The sequence below is a fragment of the Sprattus sprattus genome (assembly GCF_963457725.1).
Source record: "Sprattus sprattus genome assembly, chromosome: 18".
Classification (NCBI taxonomy): Eukaryota; Metazoa; Chordata; class Actinopteri; order Clupeiformes; family Clupeidae; genus Sprattus; species Sprattus sprattus.
In genome coordinates, this window is record NC_137916.1 from 27,168,054 (window position 1) to 27,188,922 (window position 20,869).

At 42.7% G+C, this 20,869-nt stretch overlaps 1 protein-coding gene across 1 annotated transcript; it reads left to right on the forward strand.

Moving 5' to 3' along the window:
• Positions 1–15,029: 15,029 nt before the first annotated feature.
• On the forward strand, positions 15,030–18,841 carry b9d1 (B9 protein domain 1; the record flags this gene model as incomplete). Its single annotated transcript, XM_080856715.1, has 7 exons — positions 15,030–15,092; positions 15,492–15,560; positions 15,645–15,753; positions 16,183–16,279; positions 16,366–16,428; positions 16,785–16,852; positions 18,690–18,841. 7 exons carry the CDS (start codon positions 15,030–15,032, stop codon positions 18,839–18,841), a joined length of 621 nt encoding a protein of 206 aa, XP_080712841.1.
• Positions 18,842–20,869: the final 2,028 nt, after the last annotated feature.

Sequence of the window (20,869 nt, forward strand, 5' to 3'; positions counted from 1 at the left end):
AGGTGTGTGTGTGAGGTGTGTGTGTGTGTGTGGGGGGGGGGGGGGTGGCTGGGATGGTGTGGCAACATCAACATTCCAAACACATAGAGGGGGATTATGTTCATGGATACAGAAGGGAAAACCAATTACTGCGCAAGTGGATTAATTTGGCAAGTGCTCGTTGTGATGGTAAATGTATGTGACTTGACTTGGCACTCAGCTCTGAATAGCCCTGTTGGCAGTAAATTGATGAATGTGTGTGTGTGTGTGTGTGTGTGTGCGCGTATGTGTTTGTGTGTAGTGCAGGTATGGTGTGTGTTTCTGTACATGGCAGTAGATTGATGAACATGAGTGTGTGTGTGTGTGTGTGTGTGTGTGTGTTTGTGTGAAGTGCAGGTATGGTGTGTGTATATGTACATGGCAGTAGATTAATGAGTGTGTGTGTGTGTATGTGTGTGTTTGTGTGAAGAGCAGGTATGGTGTGTGTATGTGTACATGGGTGTAGGCTGCAGTTTTGGCCTCAATATCTCAATACCTTTTAAAGTATTTTTTTTAAACTGTATTTGTGTGTGCGCTTTGTGTATTCGTGTCAGAGAACGAGAGACTGTGCATGTGTGTTTGTGTGTGTGTAAGGGGAGGGGAAGCTCTCTTCTGTATCTTTGAAGTATCTCCCTGAATGTTTGTCGGTAATGTATCTGACTAACAGCAGCTAAAATATCAAGTTCAGTTTACACAGGAACTAGGGAATGGGGACATTTTTATTTTTTACCACAGTGTGGTCCTGCACCACACTGAGAACATCAGGGTTACATTAACTGTGATGGACCTAAATAAAAGAGCCATCTTCTGAGCTACACCGGAGACACAGAGGCAAGGCTTAAAGCTGCTATCATTGATACTGGAAACACTTTATAATAACTATACACAATTCATCAATGATTAAGCATTTGTAAACTATTAGTTAATGGTTTAGTTAGTTATTTATTGTTCATACAAAATGTATCATTAGTAAAGCCTTTGTTCACACAGTTATAAATGGTTTAGGGTTAGGGTAAGGGTTAGGGTCAGAATTAGGGTGTGAACAAATGCTTTACTAATGATAAATTATGTATGAACAATAAATAACTTATGCTGAACCAACCACTACCTAATAGGTAACAAATGCTTAATACATGATGAATTGTGTGTAGTTATTAAAAAGTGTAACCAAAGGCAGATGAAAATCCCCCTTACTGTTTATCATGTTGACTTTACTCAGCAAATAAAGACATTATTCCACGTGAGCCCATCACCACAAGATAAAAAGTCACAGGTGACCACAACATTCATTTTGTTCTAAAAAAACATGTGTCTCGTAATCATTGGCACCACTTTTGCCAACAGACCAACACTGAGTTTTCTCCTGTAATGACTTCAGAACGCAGAAGAAGGGATTTGACTATTCCTCAATGCAGTATCTCTCCAGATCTTGCAGAGTCCTGGGTCTTCTCGCTTCTTGAGCTTAACCCACAGTTTTCAATTGGATTCAGGTCAGGGGACTGGGATGCCAATGGCATTTAACCATTTGAAAGAAGATTTTGATTTAGATTGTGTGCTTTTGGATCGTTGTCCTGCTGGAAGATCTAACCATGACCAAGTTTTAGCTTCTTGGCAGGAGCAGACAGATTTTGATTGAAAATCACCTGCTACTTCCTGGAATCCATAATGCATGTATGTATGTATGTATGTGAACTATACTGACAGGGTGTTTGGAGAAGAAACCACTCTGCAGCATCACAGACCTGGTATTAGATAGCTGTCTGTATTTCTGTGCCAAACCCACCTTAAGCGATTGGAGTCAAAGAACTCAATTTGTGATTCGTCTGACCACAGATCACCACAGTCCCAGTTTAAAGTTTCACTGGTGTCTGGCAAACTCCAATCACTTTTGCTGGAGAGAAAACGATAGGAAAGGGTTTTTTTTATGGAATAATTTCCAAACAGTTTGTTGGCATGGTGGATTCGGAGACATGGTGACCCCAAGATGCTTCCAAAGTCTATAATTCTTACTTTGTGGTTTTTGGAGATTTTATTTGACTTCTCTGACCATCCTCAGAGACGGTGGCTGTTGACTAAATAGTGAGATAATTAGTGTTTTTTGCTACTGAGCTCCCCCTAAAGTTGCGAACTGTACTTCACTTCAGGCTCTGGGCTCTGTAAAGCGCCTAGGGGCCATTGTATTGTTATGGCGCTATATACCTAAAATTGAATTGAATTGAACTTCTACACCACTGTAAATACAAATCGTGCTTTGAGACGCCCCAATGGATAGTGGTGCATGTGTATTTGTTGACAAGCTGAATATGGAACCAGCTAACACTTCGGCAAATTTCAAACGAGTGAAATATGCATATTAATAACAGATAAAGAAAGATATTAGGGACATTATAAGCCTTTTCAATCATCTGTAGCAAGGGTGCCATTCTTTCTGGAAGGCATTTTTTTTTTTACAGCTAAGATGTATGCCATCAATATGGCTGCTATGAGCACATAAAGCAGGGGTGGGCAATTCATTTCCCCAAGGGGCCACATGAGATAGCGGGACTGTTGTGGAGGGCTGGACCAATAGGCTGAACTCAATTCAGCATGAAAAATGAGCATGTTTTTGCAGTATTAAAGGTGTGCCCAGACGACCAACACACATGGCACACACACACACACACACACACACACACACACACACACAAGAGCATGCTTGCAATGCAATAGTATAAGTATACAAATTAATAGTAATATCATTGACCTCCGCGGGCCGGTCAGGGACAGCCAAGGGGCTGCAAATGGCCCTGGGGCCGCACTTTGCCCGGGTCTGACGTAAAGGGTTTCTAAGAATTTGTAAGAGTTTCTCTGTATTTCAATGTGGTTAGTCTGCATTAACTGATCCAGAGAGCCTAAAAAGAGAGCTATTTTAAGAGACACATGCTGAAGGGAAGTGTTGGCTAAGATATGTATGTCATCAGAATGGCTGCTATGAGTATGTGTCTCTTAAAATTCTCTTTTTAGATAATGTGATGGCTAAGTCTGACTCAAGCTAGCAACAATGCTAATATCGCCTACAGCACTATCAATGGTATTTCAGTCCTAATTGTCATGCATCTAAGGCGCACCTCCCTTCCATGTAGCCTATGTGAAGCGTGTTGATTGGCTGGAATTGTTAATGGCCTGGTCTGAGCGGCTGTGTTTGTCTCCCATTCACCGTGGCAGCACTCACTGCGCACACTCTGTGTCCAGATTTCTGGCTTTGTCGGGTTTAAATCGAAGATCCACTTCATGTAACTCCACAAATCTATCCAGAGTGTATCTTAGCACACAGACTGAACGGAGAGCTTGAGGGCGTATGGAGCAATTCACTGAATTTGACAAAGAAGTGTATTGCGTCCCAATGGTGGACGGCTCCTTTAATGTGGGCTGGGGCAGGTTTACAAATGAAATGGAGTGGGCACTGCTCAGTGTGTCAGGCCGGGCGCTGTCCTTGGGAGTTGGCACTGAGCCGTGAGGTGGAGTGTGTCATGGAGGATCCATGCTGCTATGTGAAGAGCTTATTCTCTCCCTCCCTCCCCACTCTGTACTACGCTCACTCTCTTTTTCATCTCTCTCACTCTCTTTTTCATGTCGCTCACTCTCTTTTACTCCTCTCTCCTTCCTCCCCACTCTGCACTTCGCTCACTCTCTTTTCCATCTCTCACTCTCTTTTCCATCTCTCTCTCTCTTTTTCATCTCTCTCACTCTCTTTTTCTTCTCTCTCACTCTCTTTTTCATCTCTCTCTCTCTTTTCCATCTCTCTCTCTCTCTTTTTCATCTCTCTCACTCTCTTTTTCTTCTCTCTCACTCTCTTTTTCATCTCTCTCTCTCTTTTTCATCTCTCTCTCTCTCTTTTTCATCTCTCACTCTCTTTTACTTCTCTCTCACTCTCTTTTTCATCTCTCACTCTCTTTTTCATCTCTCACTCTCTTTTACTTCTCTCTCACTCTCTTTTTCATCTCTCACTCTCTTTTACTTCTCTCTCACTCTCTTTTTCATCTCTCACTCTCTTTTACTTCTCTCTCACTCTCTTTTTCATCTCTCTCTCTCTCTTTTTCATCTCTCACTCTCTTTTACTTCTCTCTCACTCTCTTTTTCATCTCTCACTCTCTTTTCCATCTCTCTCTCTCTTTTTCATCTCTCTCACTCTCTTTTTCATCTCTCTCTCTCTCTTTTTCATCTCTCACTCTCTTTTACTTCTCTCTCACTCTCTTTTCCATCTCTCTCTCTCTTTTTCATCTCTCTCACTCTCTTTTTCATCTCTCTCACTCTCTTTTTCATCTCTCACTCTCTTTTACTTCTCTCTCACTCTCTTTTCCATCTCTCTCTCTCTTTTACTTCTCTCTCACTCTCTTTTTCATCTCTCTCACTCTCTTTTTCATCTCTCTCACTCTCTTTTCCATCTCTCTCACTCTCTTTTCTATCTCTCTCACCTTTCCCTCTTCATCCATACTTTTTGATTATACTTGTAGACATACATTTCCCCCTTTCTTACCTTCTATCACTGCATCTCAGTCTTACCACTCCTCTCTCTCTCCGTCTTACCCCTCCTCTCTCTGTCTGTCTTACCCCTCCTCTCTCTGTCTGTCTTACCCCTCCTCTCTCTGTCTGTCTTACCCCTCCTCTCTCTGTCTGTCTTACCCCTCCTCTCTCTGTCTGTCTTACCCCTCCTCTCTCTGTCAGTCTTACCACTCCTCTCTCCTCTCTCTGTCTGTCTTACCACTCCTCTCTCTGTCTGTCTTACCACTCCTCTCTCTGTCTGTCTGTCTTACCACTCCTCTCTCTGTCTGTCTTACCACTCCTCTCTCTGTCTGTCTTACCACTCCTCTCTCTGTCTGTCTTACCACTCCTCTCTCTCTCCGTCTTACCCCTCCTCTCTCTGTCTGTCTTACCCCTCCTCTCTCTGTCTGTCTTACCCCTCCTCTCTCTGTCTGTCTTACCCCTCCTCTCTCTGTCTGTCTTACCCCTCCTCTCTCTGTCAGTCTTACCACTCCTCTCTCCTCTCTCTGTCTGTCTTACCACTCCTCTCTCTGTCTGTCTTACCACTCCTCTCTCTGTCTGTCTGTCTTACCACTCCTCTCTCTGTCTGTCTTACCACTCCTCTCTCTGTCTGTCTTACCACTCCTCTCTCTGTCTGTCTTACCACTCCTCTCTCTGTCTGTCTTACCCCTCCTCACTCCTCTGTCTGTCTGTCTTACCACTCCTCTCTCTGTCTGCCTTACCACTCCTCTCTCTGTCTGTCTTACCCCTCCTCTCTCTGTCTGTCTTACCCCTCCTCTCTCTGTCTGTCTTACCCCTCCTCTCTCTGTCAGTCTTACCACTCCTCTCTCCTCTCTCTGTCTGTCTTACCACTCCTCTCTCTGTCTGTCTTACCACTCCTCTCTCTGTCTGTCTGTCTTACCACTCCTCTCTCTGTCTGTCTTACCACTCCTCTCTCTGTCTGTCTTACCACTCCTCTCTCTGTCTGTCTTACCACTCCTCTCTCTGTCTGTCTTACCCCTCCTCACTCCTCTGTCTGTCTGTCTTACCACTCCTCTCTCTGTCTGCCTTACCACTCCTCTCTCTGTCTGTCTTACCACTCCTCTCTCCTCTCTCTGTCTGTCTTACCACTCCTCTCTCTGTCTGTCTTACCACTCCTCTCTCTGTCGGTCTTTCTTTTGCTAATGTACCTGTCTTACCACTCTTCTCTCTGTCTGTCTTTCTCTTGCTTGTGTACCTGTCTTACCACTCCGCTCTCTGTCTGTCTTTGTGTCTCTTCTTACAGCGAACTTCTTCCTTTTCTGCCTCTCTGTTCACCTCCCAGTCCCTCTCTGGCCCTCTTGATTTTCAACTCTCTTTTTTTATCTTTCTTTAATTTAGCATTTCTCCCTGTGTTTCATTACTCCCCAACCTGCTCTCCCCTTTTGTTCTACTCCTCCCAGCTCTGTGCTGCCCTCATTGTCTTTTCATCTCTCTCTCTCTCTCTCTCTCTCTCTCTCTCCCTCTCCCTCTCTCTTCATGTCCCTCCCTCCCTCATGTCCTTCTCTTCCCACCTTACTTGCTTGGGCTTGAGCTCTTTAAATATTAAAATAAAACTTTCTCCATCTTGACTTCTCTCTCTTTACTCCCCCTTCTATATCTCCCCGTTATCTCTCTCTCACAGTGCATTCCTTCTCCCTTTACTTGTTTTCAGGCCACCTCTCTTCAACCATTCCCTCTATGATGTAATCTCCAGTAGTGTATGTCCAATAGTGTTAGTCTGGGGGCCAGGAATCAATTGTGTGTGTGCGTGTGTGTGTGTGTGTGTGTGTATGTGCGTGTGTCTGTGGTGATTAGGTGAGGGACACATGTGGAAAAGCCTCATGATGCAAGATTTAAAGTGCCAATTAGGGGTGCGGCCGAGTCACTGCGCACCGCAGCCATAAAAGCAACAAGCCCCCTCCAGACTCTCACCGCACAACACAAAGCAGCACACCTCAATGGCCCTTAATGGCCTTCAGTACAGCCGAGTCCTCACACCAGCAGGAGAGACTACGGTGTGCAGATTAGGACAAATTAGGCCAAGAGGAGGGAAGGAGAGAGGGACTACATATGAAGAGGGATATGGATCGATGGATCATTCACAGTCTTCAGAAACAGGCATGGATGATGTACTCTGTACTAATTGATTCAAAGTCAAAAAGATTTCAATGTTTGATTTTGGAGAAGTGACGGTCAATGATACTATCTTTCCTCCCTCTGACATTCATGCAGCAAAATGAAAAGTTGATTTTAGTTGTTTCTTTCTCATTTGTGTGTGAGTTTGTTTGTTTATTTATTTATTTATTTGTGTTACTGCAGAGCCACACAGTGGTGCTAGTCATTGTGCTTTTCAACCACTTCACTCGCGCATTCAGTGGTGAAGGACACATAAAAGTTGAAAGCCTCTCTTTTTCTCAGGAGGTAAGTGTATCAAATGTCATTCAATTTCCTTCTGACAGAGAAGTTTTTGTAAAGCTTTCTTTTTTTTTCCACCGGTGGTAGTTGAACCAGCATGGGAGGAGGAGGGGGCTTGGGAGAGAGGGAGGGAGGGAGGGAGGGGGGAACTCAGTCTGATAAGTTTGTTGCTATGCAACCAGACGGTTCTGTATGAAAGCATTACCATCCTCGCCATGCAGAAACCTAGGAGAGGGGAAAACACAGAGAGCGCTTCAGTGCAGAGATAACATGCACTCTGCCTGAATGCTGCAGCACTTCAACGCGTCGCCACATTTCAAACAAGCCTCAGTATCATCAAAACGGGAGGGCTTAGGAGTGCGAGGCACCCAAGTGAGTTTGTGTGTGTGTGTGTGTGTGTGTGTGTGTGTGCGTGTGTGTGTGCGCGTTTGTCAATGATACCTCGGGCAGGGAACAAAGGATAGCAGACTAAAAAGGGTATGTTGCAATTATCCACTTTTCCCACAGGAGACACTCCACCAATAACAGAATCATTCAGCAGTTTCTTCGTTGCATCCTCAGCTCTCCTATCCCCCATTGTCCTCGCATCAGACTTCAATAGTTTACTGTGTAATCTCAATAGTTTAATGTGTAATCTCTACGCTCTCAGGATACAGCTTTGGTTTTAAATCATCGTTCAGAGGTAGGTGAAGTATCATGGATTTCTTGTTTTATAGATATACACTGTCCATTTGTAATGTCAGGACCACGTCATCAAATAAAATGAATTCTACTCTGTCATTTGTTCTCCCTTTCTCTTACTGTGTGTGTATGTTTGCATTCAGCTCACACGATGATGCACAGGAATACATTGCCTGTAGAGAACACACACACACACACACACACATACACACACACACACACACACACACACAGAGAAAGAGAGAGATAGAGAGAGAGAGAGAGAGAGAGAGAGAGAGAGAGTGATGTTGGGTGAGAGAGCTAACCCATACTATCATGACTCATCTGCCAAACTTCTTACCATCTCAGCAACACCCCTTCGCGCCCCCGCCCAACCGACCCCCCCCCCCCCCCCCCCCCCCCAACCCCATCCTATTATCCCTACCTTTTTGAACCAAGGACACAGATGTGTCAACACACTGGTCTGTGGGTGCCAGTCAGAGGTGGACATGTTATGTAACCTTGCCATTTTCGATCTCACTCTTTATTTCTCTCTACATTTCTAAAAGGAAGCCTCTCCTTCCTCAATATAATAGAATACAAAATGTTTCTGATAATTGGAATTTCCAACATTACCAACATGGTTGTCAAGCAGTTCAAAATGGAGGATTTCGACCTGTTTTTTTTTTTTTCTGGGTTTGGTTTGAAAATAGGGTCACGTTACTAATCCGCTCGGCACAAAAAGAGGCATTTCCTCTTTATCTCCTATTTTAGAATTCTCAGTAATTGCAAACGTTCTGTGTGGTGTGTCTGCCCTCTTTTCTGAAACGTTGATGTGTCTGTGCGTGAGAAAAAGCAAGAGTTTACAGATGCTTGCAGGTATTTTGGATTTGGTTTGTGGGTATTATGGGAATCCAGTTTCTAAGAGGGGGGCTGAGCAGGGAGGTGGATGGTGGGGAGGGAGATGGTATACTGTATGTGGCTGCTGACACGGTCCATTCTCACCGGGGACTGGGGTTCTGTCTATTATTATTATTGCTGTCAAAGCACACACATGCATGCACCAAACACGCACATGCACACACACACACACACACACACACATACAGACACATACACACACACACACACACACACACACACACACACACACACACACACACACACACACACACACACAAACACACACAAAGAGGGGCAGAGGCAGGCACATAAAGACAGGATCAAAAAGTGTTCACACACACACACACACACACACACACCCACAGAGAGAGAGAGAGAGAGAGAGAGAGAGAGAGAGAGAGAGAGAGCGATAGATACAGAGAAATATAGATGCACGGGCAAAAAGACAAATGACATAGACAAACGGCCACACAGTCTCAGAGAACACACACACACACACACACACACACACACACACACACACACACACACACACACAAAACACACACACACACACACACACACACAAGCACAAGCACAAGCACACACACACACACACACACACACACACACACACACACACACACACACACACACACACACACACACACACACACACACACACACACACACACACACACACACACAGCCTCCCAGCCTCCCAGCCTCCCAGCCTAATAATGGTGTCAGTTCATTTTTAATTTGCCTGTGCAGTTAGAGGTCTTTATCTGAAAAAGAGCATATGTGGGGACCAAAAAAGGAGAACATGTTTCATATTCTCCCTCCAACTAATAGCATGTACCATAACTACCGTACATATCTCCTGGAAATGTGAAAGAAAAAAGGGAGGCTTGACAATGAGAGAGCGAGAGAGAGATAGACAATAATTTGGCATGACCACTGCAGGCTTTTCAAAGGAGTCAGTCCTCCCATCTCCCTGCATCCCATCTTCAAAGCAGGCAGGCCACGCTTTCAGCATCCGCACAGCATCCTGAAATATAGATTTTATTGCCATGGGATACTACCTACCCCTTCTGATATCAGGCACTTCCTCGGGATCCAGTCCAGCCTTGGTTGGATCAGCTATTGCAGAACTATATATTCGGCTTTAATAAAGTTTACCCTCAGGCACTCTCTCAATGTTATGAACCTTTTCTTAGCTTCTGTCCCGATATATGCATCTAAAGTGTGTTTTTTTCACCGCTGGGAATTCCTCACGTTGCCTGCAGTGTTTTTTTTCCCCTGGAAAATAGGCAATACATTTTTGACAGGTGCGCAGGCAGTATGCTCACCGCACACACAGACATACAGACATACAGACACACACACACACACACACACACACACACACACACACACACACACACACACACACACACACACACAGCGCTTTTCCAGCCACTCCATTATCTGATTTTAGAAGGAAGGACTTCAGCCAAGTAAGGGCAGGGTATATGACTCCCATGTTATGGGTTGGCTGTATGTCAGGTTTCATTATAAACCTGAGTTCAGGTGGAACAGTACGTAAAACAGGCTCCATGTGTGTAACTGGTGAATGTCTTGTAAGAGGTCCAAAATGTACAGCAATTCAGGCCAGGGTGACGGTCGCGGCCGCCTACTTCAGAGAGACGTTGATCATTTTAAACGATGATGAGGTCAGAGGTGTATTGCACGCTGTCCTTCCCTAAATCCACTGCTGTGTTACTGCGTTACTAATGTAAGGAGAATCTGTAGGTACAGTGTGGCGTTTTTATGGCCTGCCTGGTCTCACAGCCCTGTACCTGGACCATAGAAAATCAAGTTAGTTTATTACCCCTAGGCCCTCAGCTCATTTACCATCAATTCCTATAGGATGTATAAAAACATATGCTTTCCCACTGCATATGGCGGAGTTGCAATTCAGTGCCCCGGAACCTTCCATAATGAGGTATCATGAGATCCCATTCGCAATCCAATCTAATGAAATTAAATAAGCGCATGGGTTTTACTGTCCGCTGGTTCTCATTCCAGTAAGTTAAGGTTAAAGGTCACGAAAGGTGCCTTTGAATCCAATAGTATTCGTCTCACTAACGCCGTGCTTTGTACGAGCTATAACCCTTTTAGAATAATACTCAGTCCAATAAATACAGCTCGCCCTATTTTATCATGACAGCTATAACGTGCTCCTAAGCAAAGGCTATCGCCGACGGCGCCGGGAAATCAGGAGACGCGGTGAGTATGGCTAATGGCCCCCAACCCCACCACTTATGACCACCCACACGCCCACTTCCTTTGCAAATTATTTCTTGAATTATTTATCATGTGAAGAAAAAAATTCCTAAAAGCATACAGACCACCTGCATACATAATAAACAGCTGGTCGGAGTGGAGCCGTCCCGTGTCCTGTCCCTGCGGTGAAAGATGAACGTGATTTTGACGAGCAGGAAGGCTGCTCTGACCCACTCCTGGCCTGACGGCGGCCATTACGCCGGCCCGTCGCTGCACTCTGGCTAATGGAGAAGCGATATTAATGATTAGCCTTTCAGAATAAATTGCACTCCACTTTTTTAACGTGATTGAGGCCGGGAGAACATAAATCGATGACAATTTTACATGACATACATTAAGGATCTACTTTGTCCCGTGCCCCGGTAGAGAAGAAGAGTGACGGTGTCTTTTCTTCCTTTTCTCTCTTTTGAAGGGTAAACTAAGATTGCCCTCTAACCAACACGGGACTCAAGCCAGTCATTCCACTTTGCAATTCATCAAACTGATTTTGTACAGTCCTATTGTTCATATACCTGCATCAATCTGAATAGCATATTAACTCTATTGTGTCCCACCATTCATGTCAGGACATATAAATTAGATTCATTAAGAGTATCTATCATGTTGTACACGTATCATAAATAATGGTGTTCGTAGGCTTTCAAGGCGTTGTCTCAAGTCTGACTGTTTGCAAATTGGTCCTCAGTCAACAAATCAGGTCACCACTGCGAGAGTGACCAACAGTGTAACTGAGTATCAGTGAAATGGAGTACTCCAATAATCACCTAATGACTGAGGTCACTCAACCCACTTTAATGGGACTAAACAATCAAAGCATCTCCACATTAGGACTGACTGTGTACACTGAGATTTTACACTGCGCTGGACACACAGGGATCTACCATTTGTCGCCAAAAGCTCTGCAGAGCACAACCACCATGAACTTAGTTTGAACTGCTCGAGGCTCCCAGCACGCCCCAGTCAGTTTGGCCCCAATCATCTCCACAGCTCCGCTGGGATACAGACAGCTATGAAGGAGCAAAGGGGGTGTCATGTGTCAAATGAAGAGATGGGCAACGCAGACCTAACCCTTAAACCCATTGCTGAGGGCATGTGACATTTCCATGGTATTTTGGTATGGTGAGCTGATGGTTGGTTTTGGACACACTGGCAAATGTCAGCAGATGAGAAATGTCAATGAGATGGATATGGTGCTTCCCGAATTATGGAGAGCTCTGTGGGAGAACAAGGAGCCGAGCGCCACATCTGATGGAGTGCGATAGTGGCCCGGCCCGTGTTATAAACACCTTCCTCAATTCAATTTGACAAACTGAAGGATCAAAAATAACAGTGTGGGGTGTGTGGGGGTGTGTGTGTGTGTGTGTGTGTGGGGGGGGGTGACAATGACCAGGGGACTACAAACTGGCCTTATCACGGCCTCAAAATGGTAGACGCAGGTTCTGTTGAGGACTTTTAAGTAGTGCAGACAAGTCTGTGCCTAAAAATAGGCGCTGAGAGTCAGGGACCCGGTCCCAGGGAGAAACGATTGGCAAGAGTTGAGGACGGCTCAAACTGGGACACTGTCAGACAGGCCGCACAAAGCCAGTTGAGCTCTGTTCTCAGGATCCCGTGTATCAGGCACACACAAAACCACTGTGCTCATCAAGAGCCTGGTGGAATAAGAGCACAAGTTCCACATTTGATAAATCAGAAGTTGATTCCACTGCAGCCCGATCTCTCTCTCTCTCTCTCTCTCTCTCTCTCTCTCTCTCTCTCTCTCTCTCACTCCTGCTCTCTCTCTTTAAGCTGACTAGCTGTTTCTGTTTAGATCTGCTGTCATATGTTTGTCAGGTGTGGAGCAGCTCTTTCGCACGGCCTGTTCATTAATCTGCTCTTTTAAGGTCTCTCTCTCTTTCTCTCTCACTCTCTCTCTCTCTTTCTCTCTCTGTCTCTCTCTCTCTCTTTCAGTGGTGATTAAACTCTGCTCTTCTTTTTTCCGGTCTCATCCCAGGAAAATTAAACTGGGGGGACTATCGTCAGTTAACAAGTTACTGAAGGACACGATGCAGCATCAGCATCCAATCAAGAATGGGATGGTAGACGAAGCTAATACTTTCCCAGCATGGTCACGCTACCTGAGTTTGGTTCAGAAACTACAGTAAGTGTTTCTGTACAGACGAGGTGACTCAAATACACTATTGTCAACAGACCTTAGGGAGGCATAGAGAACAACGTTTATATATTGTTATTATGTTGTTTTTGTGTGTGTGTGTGTGTGTGTGTGTGTGTGTGTGTGTGTGTGTGTGTGTGTGTGTGTGTGTGTGTGTGTGTGTAAGTGCTGATAAGGAGCAGAGCAGTGTGAGCACTGACTGTGTGTGTGTGTGTGTGTGTGTGTGTGTGTGTGTGTGTGTGTGTGTGTGTGTGTGAGAGTGTGTGTGTGTGTGTGTGTGTGTGTGTGTGTGTGTGTGTGTAAGTGCTGATAAGGAGCAGAGCAGTGTGAGCACTGACTACACAGACATCTCCCCAGACTTCGCCTCAGTCATGCCAATGGCATACTTCTTTAAGTGCAGCCAAATCTGGTGACATTCAACAGCGAGGGAGACATCACTATTTTGCCATTTAAAGATCTCTGACATACACACTTGCATTAATGTGCCATTCATTTACATTATCCATTTATCTTTGCAGGCATCAGCCGTAATGATTTCCTCACACATCCTAAACAGCAGCACAGATAGAAAAAAAAACAACCTAATGGATCCTCTCTGCATGGTGATATCAGTGATTCAGCTGTTGCATTTTAAATGTCACAGTAGAGAGAGCATTTGCCTCTTGGACAGCTTTGAGAGGTTGAGAGTAGCGAAGTGTGCAATGAAAAATATATGTCCCCCCCCCCGTTCACCCACGACCCACGCAGTTTTGAGCAGGCTGCGTTATTTTGTGTGCAGTGTTTGTTGTTTATTTACAGTTCACTTTCAGATCTGCTACCCAGAAAATGGCAGAGAGGCTGCTGATACTTTGGAAAGGTCTGAGTCACCCTCGGGGCCGTGGCCAGACACTGTGACTGCACAAGCTGAGGGGCCGGTGGTGGATGTCTGAAGTCACGATATCCCAGAATGGAAAAGATATATAAAAAGAACAGACCAAGAGCAGATTTAAAGGTGCCATTTTTTTGTGGTCAAATATAGAAAGAAAATATCAGACTCACTAGATCCTGACGTAGTCCTGAAGGCATGGCATCACAAGAAAAGAACACCAAGATATCTTTCAGAGAAATCAACACAATTTCAGATCTCTTTGAAGGATTTAAACCTAAGTATCAAAACAAAGTTTCAGTTAACAACCTCTTTAACAGTGGTTGTTATGCTGAATAGCCTACTAAATATTTATGATAGGATTCTGTTTTTTTTTCCAGGCTAAACTATCACATCTAATTTTTGTGTTTCTCGATGGAAGCGTATGTAAGTAATGTAGGCCTACTATTATGTGGAAAAGTTCAGCTGACTTTTACTAACCCCCTAAATAACCATGTTGTAACATCAATGTAATATTTACTAGCTAAAAAACTTTACCCCCAGCTCTGAGCTGAACTCTTACCACTGTATGATTTCGCAAATTGAGCAAGATGCTCACTCTAGGTCAATATTTTAAACAGTTGATGGTGCGTTGAGGTATTTTTTTACCCATTATAAAATGGTAGGATTGTCAGTATTAACATCAGCATTGGTGTGTTTCATCACAGCAGTCAAAAGGCAAGTGTGCGGTCGGCTACCTCTTCCATAAATATAGCATGGGCTATACTATAGCATATTAGTGTCAACGGTTAACAAAATACAGCATGACCTGAAGTTAATGATAATGATAACTACCAACATTCAAATTAATGAAGAACTATTTCGTTTACATGCAAGAAATGTAGGCTGCACGCTTTCAAGAAAGAGTGGGAAGTATCTTCAGAAATGTTGTTTTGTCCATGACAACCACCTAGTGGAGAATGGAATTATGGATCGCTTTCTGTGCCGTGTATTTTGGTCCTTACCGGGAACTGTATTCCAAGCGTCCTTGGCAGCAAGATCCATGGTGTCAACAAATGAAATCCTAGCAAGTAATCTGTCGGCTGGTTGATATTCAAATTCTTTTAACTGCAAAAAAACATTATGATGGTTTTAGTATTTCATTTGTGACTATAGAAGAAAACATTCTGCTGCTTTCTTACATCGTTGGAAATGGCTTCAAGCAACCCATCTGTATTTCTTTTGATGATCAATGGACAAATAGAGGGAGCGAATGTAAGCATGGGCTAATTTGCTCGGTTTGGCTAGCAGGAAAATAAGTTTAATGGCTCTTCAGCAAACCTGTCTAATTACGTAATTGTTCATTTTCTGGTGTGACATTAAGAAACATATCACATTCAATTATTGTTTTAGTTCAATTGTGTAGTTTTGTGGCTTAGGAGAGCGCAAATTAGCCTGGGTGAAAGGCTTGCAAAGCTGGCAAATTAACGTCACATTTAGTGAGAAACAGAAAGATAACTCGTACTTGTGGGTCGCTTTGTAGAAATTACAAGCCATGTTTCTTCTCTTATAGTGGTAGCATAGCGTAAGTGTCTAATACATATTTGTACCTTGTACCTGTAAGCTGTGTTTAAGGAACACATAAACTCATGTAAACATCATGCCTATTTGCAGTTTCCAGAGTACGATGACCTATACTGCAAGTATTGTTTTGTGTATGGACATGACTGGGCTCCCACGTCGGTGAGTTAAGAAAGAAATGTATCCAAATGCAATTGTCTGTTCGTTTTGATCGATGGTATTTCAACGATCATTTTCTTCCTGCAGGGTTTGGAGGAAGGCATCTCTCAGATAACTTCCAAAAGCAGAGAATCCCATAACCTAATATGGAACTTTCCCCTGGACCTCACCTTTAAGAGCACCAATCCTTTTGGATGTGAGTTTGACAAAAGTATTTAAATAAGGAGCACACAGCTGCCGTGGGAATACAGCAATGACTCTATCAAATGCTTTATTAACTTACTTATTAACAAGAGAAATGTACACACCATCTCTTTGGTAAAGTTCCTTTTGGATGTGAGTTTGACAAAAGTATTTAAATAAGGAGCACACAGCTGCCGTGGGAATACAGCAATGACTCTATCAAATGCTTTATTAACTTACTTATTAACAAGAGAAATGTACACACCATCTCTTTGGTAAAGTGACCAAAGATGGCTTCTTGAATAATTAGGATAATATACAATAGCAATTTGTTTACATGTTCTACATGGAAATATAGGCCCACATCTGGACAGGTGAATTCTGAACGTGGTTATGTACAATGTGTATGTATGTAAGTTTTTATTGGTCAATTCTCATACAGGGCCTCAGATAGTGGTGAGTGTCTATGGTCCTGACACCTTTGGGAATGATGTTGTTAGAGGTTATGGTGCCATTCACATCCCCTTTACCCCTGGCAAGTGAGTATTCGTAGAAATAGTCAACGGTTGTCAACATACGTTTACAAACGTGGTCTTTAGTAATATGACTCCAATTCTTTTCTCAGACACACAAGAACGATACCCATGTTTGTTCCAGAATCCACATCAAGACTTCAAAAATTCACAAGGTAAAATATTGAGTTCTGAGAGAGTTGTAATGCTGTGAAGATATTGCCAATGACTTTAAAAGTACTTTCAAAACCAGTGACTCCAAGAAAGCGATGGAGTAAACTTTATAAATACTTTTTACAGTTATTAGACTTAACCATGTTTGATGGTGACATGGTGATTCATGAGATGAAATATTATCAGAACAAGCCACTAATAAAATCACTACAATTTCCCTCAAATAGTTTAACAAAACTTGATGTTTTCTTTAAATGGAACTAAAAGCCATAGAATGGTCTGAACTGACACTAAGAATGTAATCAGGGAAAGAAAGTAACTAACATACCAAATGCATTTTTGATGGGTTGTTTTACAGCTGGTTAATGGGAAGACGTCCAGAGTTCACAGACCCAAAAGTGGTTGCCCAAGGAGAAGGAAGGGAAGGTAGGAACTTCAAGCCTTATTTAAATTTATGTTGGCAGAGTTAAGATGAGTTATGCTTTTCCCCAAACTCCATGGTTAATCATGTGTTCAGTTCCTAAACTAATTTACTGCTTGACAAAGTAGCCACACCCCACTGTCTGAACTAGTAACAACTTGCATTGCGGTGCATAATATGTCCGCTGCAGAGAGTGAGAGAATAAGCAAGAATTTAGTGAAATATCAAAATATTTTCTGTTCCAAGAAAAGAGTATTATCTCATGTGATTATGTTTCTGGCAACAATAGACTACAATTTTTTTTAAAATGTAAGGAACTGTAGTTTGCGGATGTGGTGGCTGTACACTGATAGGGTTAGTTACGTTCTGCGATTTCTGTGACTTTATAACTGATCCATTTAATTTTTTTCTGAAATTTACATGTATAAGCAACAATTTAAGATGCATTGTATGACTACTTGGCATTTATTAACAAAGTTAAGGAAAATGTGCATGTCTATATAAAGTGTAGGATTGTAAGTTGAAAGCAACAATATGTTTGAATACAATACTAAATGTAGAGTAAAAGTATCAACATTTATAGCAAGACGGGTAAACACCATTATAATAATACTTTTAAATAAAGCCATGGGATCATCAGGTTTTAAGCTAAATGTGCCAACTAACCCAAGTAGTAAAAGGTGGAACGATTTGACCGCTTCAAACAGGTGGAAGAGGATTATTTGAATTTGTAAATGTAACGTAAAGATTTAAAGACCAAATTAATTTTGAGGATAAACCCATGCGAGAGGAAAACATGTTGTAGCAACATCTTATGGCTGCTTTGTTTGAATTGGGTAAATAGCCTCTTTATGCCAAAATGAATGAGCCTACAACATTTCAATAAGATTGGCCATTCACACAGGCATGTATTGGCTGCAGAATGTTTATTGGCGGCCATTTTGCCGAGCTGGGCAAGTGGAACTGAATTTAAACTGAAATGTCACGAAATGCATACAAACAACGCAGCCAGGTAGAAGCACACCACGTTTCAAAACTTTAGCTTAATTCGTTCTTAAGGTATTGATATGTCAGTTTCAGCATCATTGATTAAGTGACGCTATTCCACAATTGAGTCGTACAGGGCTACATTAATGCACCTCCTAGAGGCCGCCTTGCCATTATATGTTGTAACGTTTGGCAAAACGTTTTTGGAGCTATTGACATGCCACAGGTGGTTGACACAGGTTCAATTCCTGATTGATTCAGGTTGACTGCATGTCACTTTAGATAAACGTGTCTGCTAAATACATGACCTTTATATGAATCCAAAGAATGTGGTAGTGTTGCAGCAACCTTTACATCACAAGATAATGGCTGGTGAAGCACTACCTTTTGCAGTATGCGACATGATTCACTAGGTGGTGCTACTCTACAAATGAGTCGTAACGGGCCTCGGTTTTGTGCTTCCTAGAGGGCATCTTGACATAAAAATGTGTAATTTCTGTCGAAACCTTAAGCTATTGCCAAATATTCTATGGGCCTACCACACTACAGGGAGCGCTAGCATAAAGGGACACGCCCAGTAAGGGACATACAGAATGTTGAGCTTTCAGCCATGTGGTGCTACAACCATGCCAAGTTTCATGTGGATTGGAGAACTTTTGAGTAAGTGACATCGTGGAAAACAAAACCCAAGAATAAAAAAAAACACAGTAAAACATTTTTTTTTTTTTAAATACCACTGTTGACCGCCCTGCGGTGCAGTTGCAGTCATAATAATTACTTCTTGCTTAAGTCTACCTTGTAACAAACCACAACAGAATGTTCTCATTCTTGATCTCTCCCTCTCTCTCTCTACAGTAACGCGGGTGCGCTCCCAAGGCTTTGTCACGCTCCAGTTCAACATAGTTACCAAGGACATGAGGAAGCTGGGCTATGACACAAGCCCGGGATCCTCAGAGGCTACACCCGTTACAGCCCTATCGGGAATGGACCAGCCGTACACACTCTGAGCTCTGCCTGACCAGGACCAGCCTTACCGGCGCCAACAACATTGCATTAGTTCAGCCCTCTGGTGCTTCCACACTGTCTTAATAATCAATTTAGCGAATTACCAGAACTGAGTTGATTATTAGAGTATAGTAGTGGTGTGTGTGGGTTTCACGAAAATTGATGAAGCTGAATGTTTTGTACATATTTAAATATTAAAATGTGGTTTGTATTTCCTACTTCTAAATAGTGCGGAGTGTGTAATGTGTGATTTACTGACATAATCATCATAGCATCTTATTCAATATCCATTTTATATCTATTCGGCAAGTGTCTTACGGTCATGCTGTGATATCAACAGACTCTGAGCCCCGTGTGAGTGATACATTTTATTTTTAACCATTGCAGCTACAGGTCCTTGATCACGTGCTGCGCTTTAGATGGCATTAAAACAAAATCACACTGTCCCATGTGACTTTCCTACAAAAACCATTACACAGAAATAAGGTACAGAACAATATGTTACAATAGAACAAATGATAAATTATATTATACAGTTATAATGCCAACAAGTCGAGCACATATCCATAAAAAAAGCAGCCTGCTCCCAGTAATATGAGACAGTTTGGTAAATATACAGACACAGTAACATGAAAGGGGAAAATCAAATCAAATGTGTTTATGCATGTACACAAGGTTAGTCCTCCACGAGAAATGCATAATGAACACACTGTAACAGAAAGAGGTGATACACAGGTAGACGTCCAAAACAAGAGGATCTGGGATGATCTGGGATGAACTTGAGCTATAGATTTGTGGTTTGTACTTCAGGAGGAAACGCTGCAGAAATCAAAGTTGACATCACAAAGTGTTATCGCCGGATTTATTTTTCAATAGTGTTTTAAAATCAGTCAATTTGTTGTGTAGCTGTAGGATGCTTGTCTGCAGGGATTAATTTGCTCCGCGCGTCTAATAGACTCAAAACAAATCGATCGCATCCAGTCACAGAGCACAACTCTTGAAGCCATTTTCCCCAGGATGCATGAGAACACGTCCTGGTAGATCTTCCACTATGTCATGATCACACCCAGTATTCTGCTAAACTCTACAGGGGGCGCACTACCATAAAGTCTCCAGCAGGGGCCACTAGCGTACAATTCTTGGAAAACTAAAATGTTACAAGTTGTAAATTGGCAGTGATTTTTTTTTTAGAGAAGTCATAGGGGGGCCTATGAAACAAATCTACATAGGAGGAGTTAGAAAAATTATCTGACTACAGCACCTGATTTCAATAAAATCTCAACAATTTTTTGTATTTCCTTACAGATCCTGGGAGACATAGCGAGAGTTGTGCTTGTAAGCTTACACTACACAGCCACGGGGTGTCGACTGACGTGGTGATGTATCTGTAGGCTTTACAGTGGGTGTAAAGGGAATTACTTCTTTAAATGCGTCATTAATACATATCCTATCCGAGAGAAGGGGGGGGGGGGGGGGGCAAAAATGGTCAGTTATGCTTTAAGATTAAACAAAATCATTTCTGGTTTCTTGATGGGAAAGGGGATATGAACATGAAATCCAAACTGATTTTAAAACATTTGTTCATTTGTGACTGAAATTTGAAAGAAAGTTCAATCCCTGGGGCCTGCGTCTAAACTCCAAAAGGCAATCTAGTGTATCGTGCGACACTCCCACATAACTTGTGAGCGTCAAAGCCCTTTGGTATAACTGCACGCGAGTTTGACTCCAAGGACAGTAGCCTTGGAGACAAAAGGTCAGTTTTCACAGCCACAAAAAACCCAACACCCATGGGATAAAGAGGGGTGGCCCTTGGGGCAAGTGGTGATGATATAATCAAAACATGAGCCTCCTTTGCCCATAAAATATCTGAATACATAAATGACAAAAAAAAAAAAAGAGGTTCTAATAATTACAATTCAGGATGGACGAGATGACATAAGGTTTACCAACGTAACGGAAAGAGAGAGACATGATTTAAAACAAACAAAAAAAAAAAAAAAACATTATGATCAATTCTATTTATGGAGTCC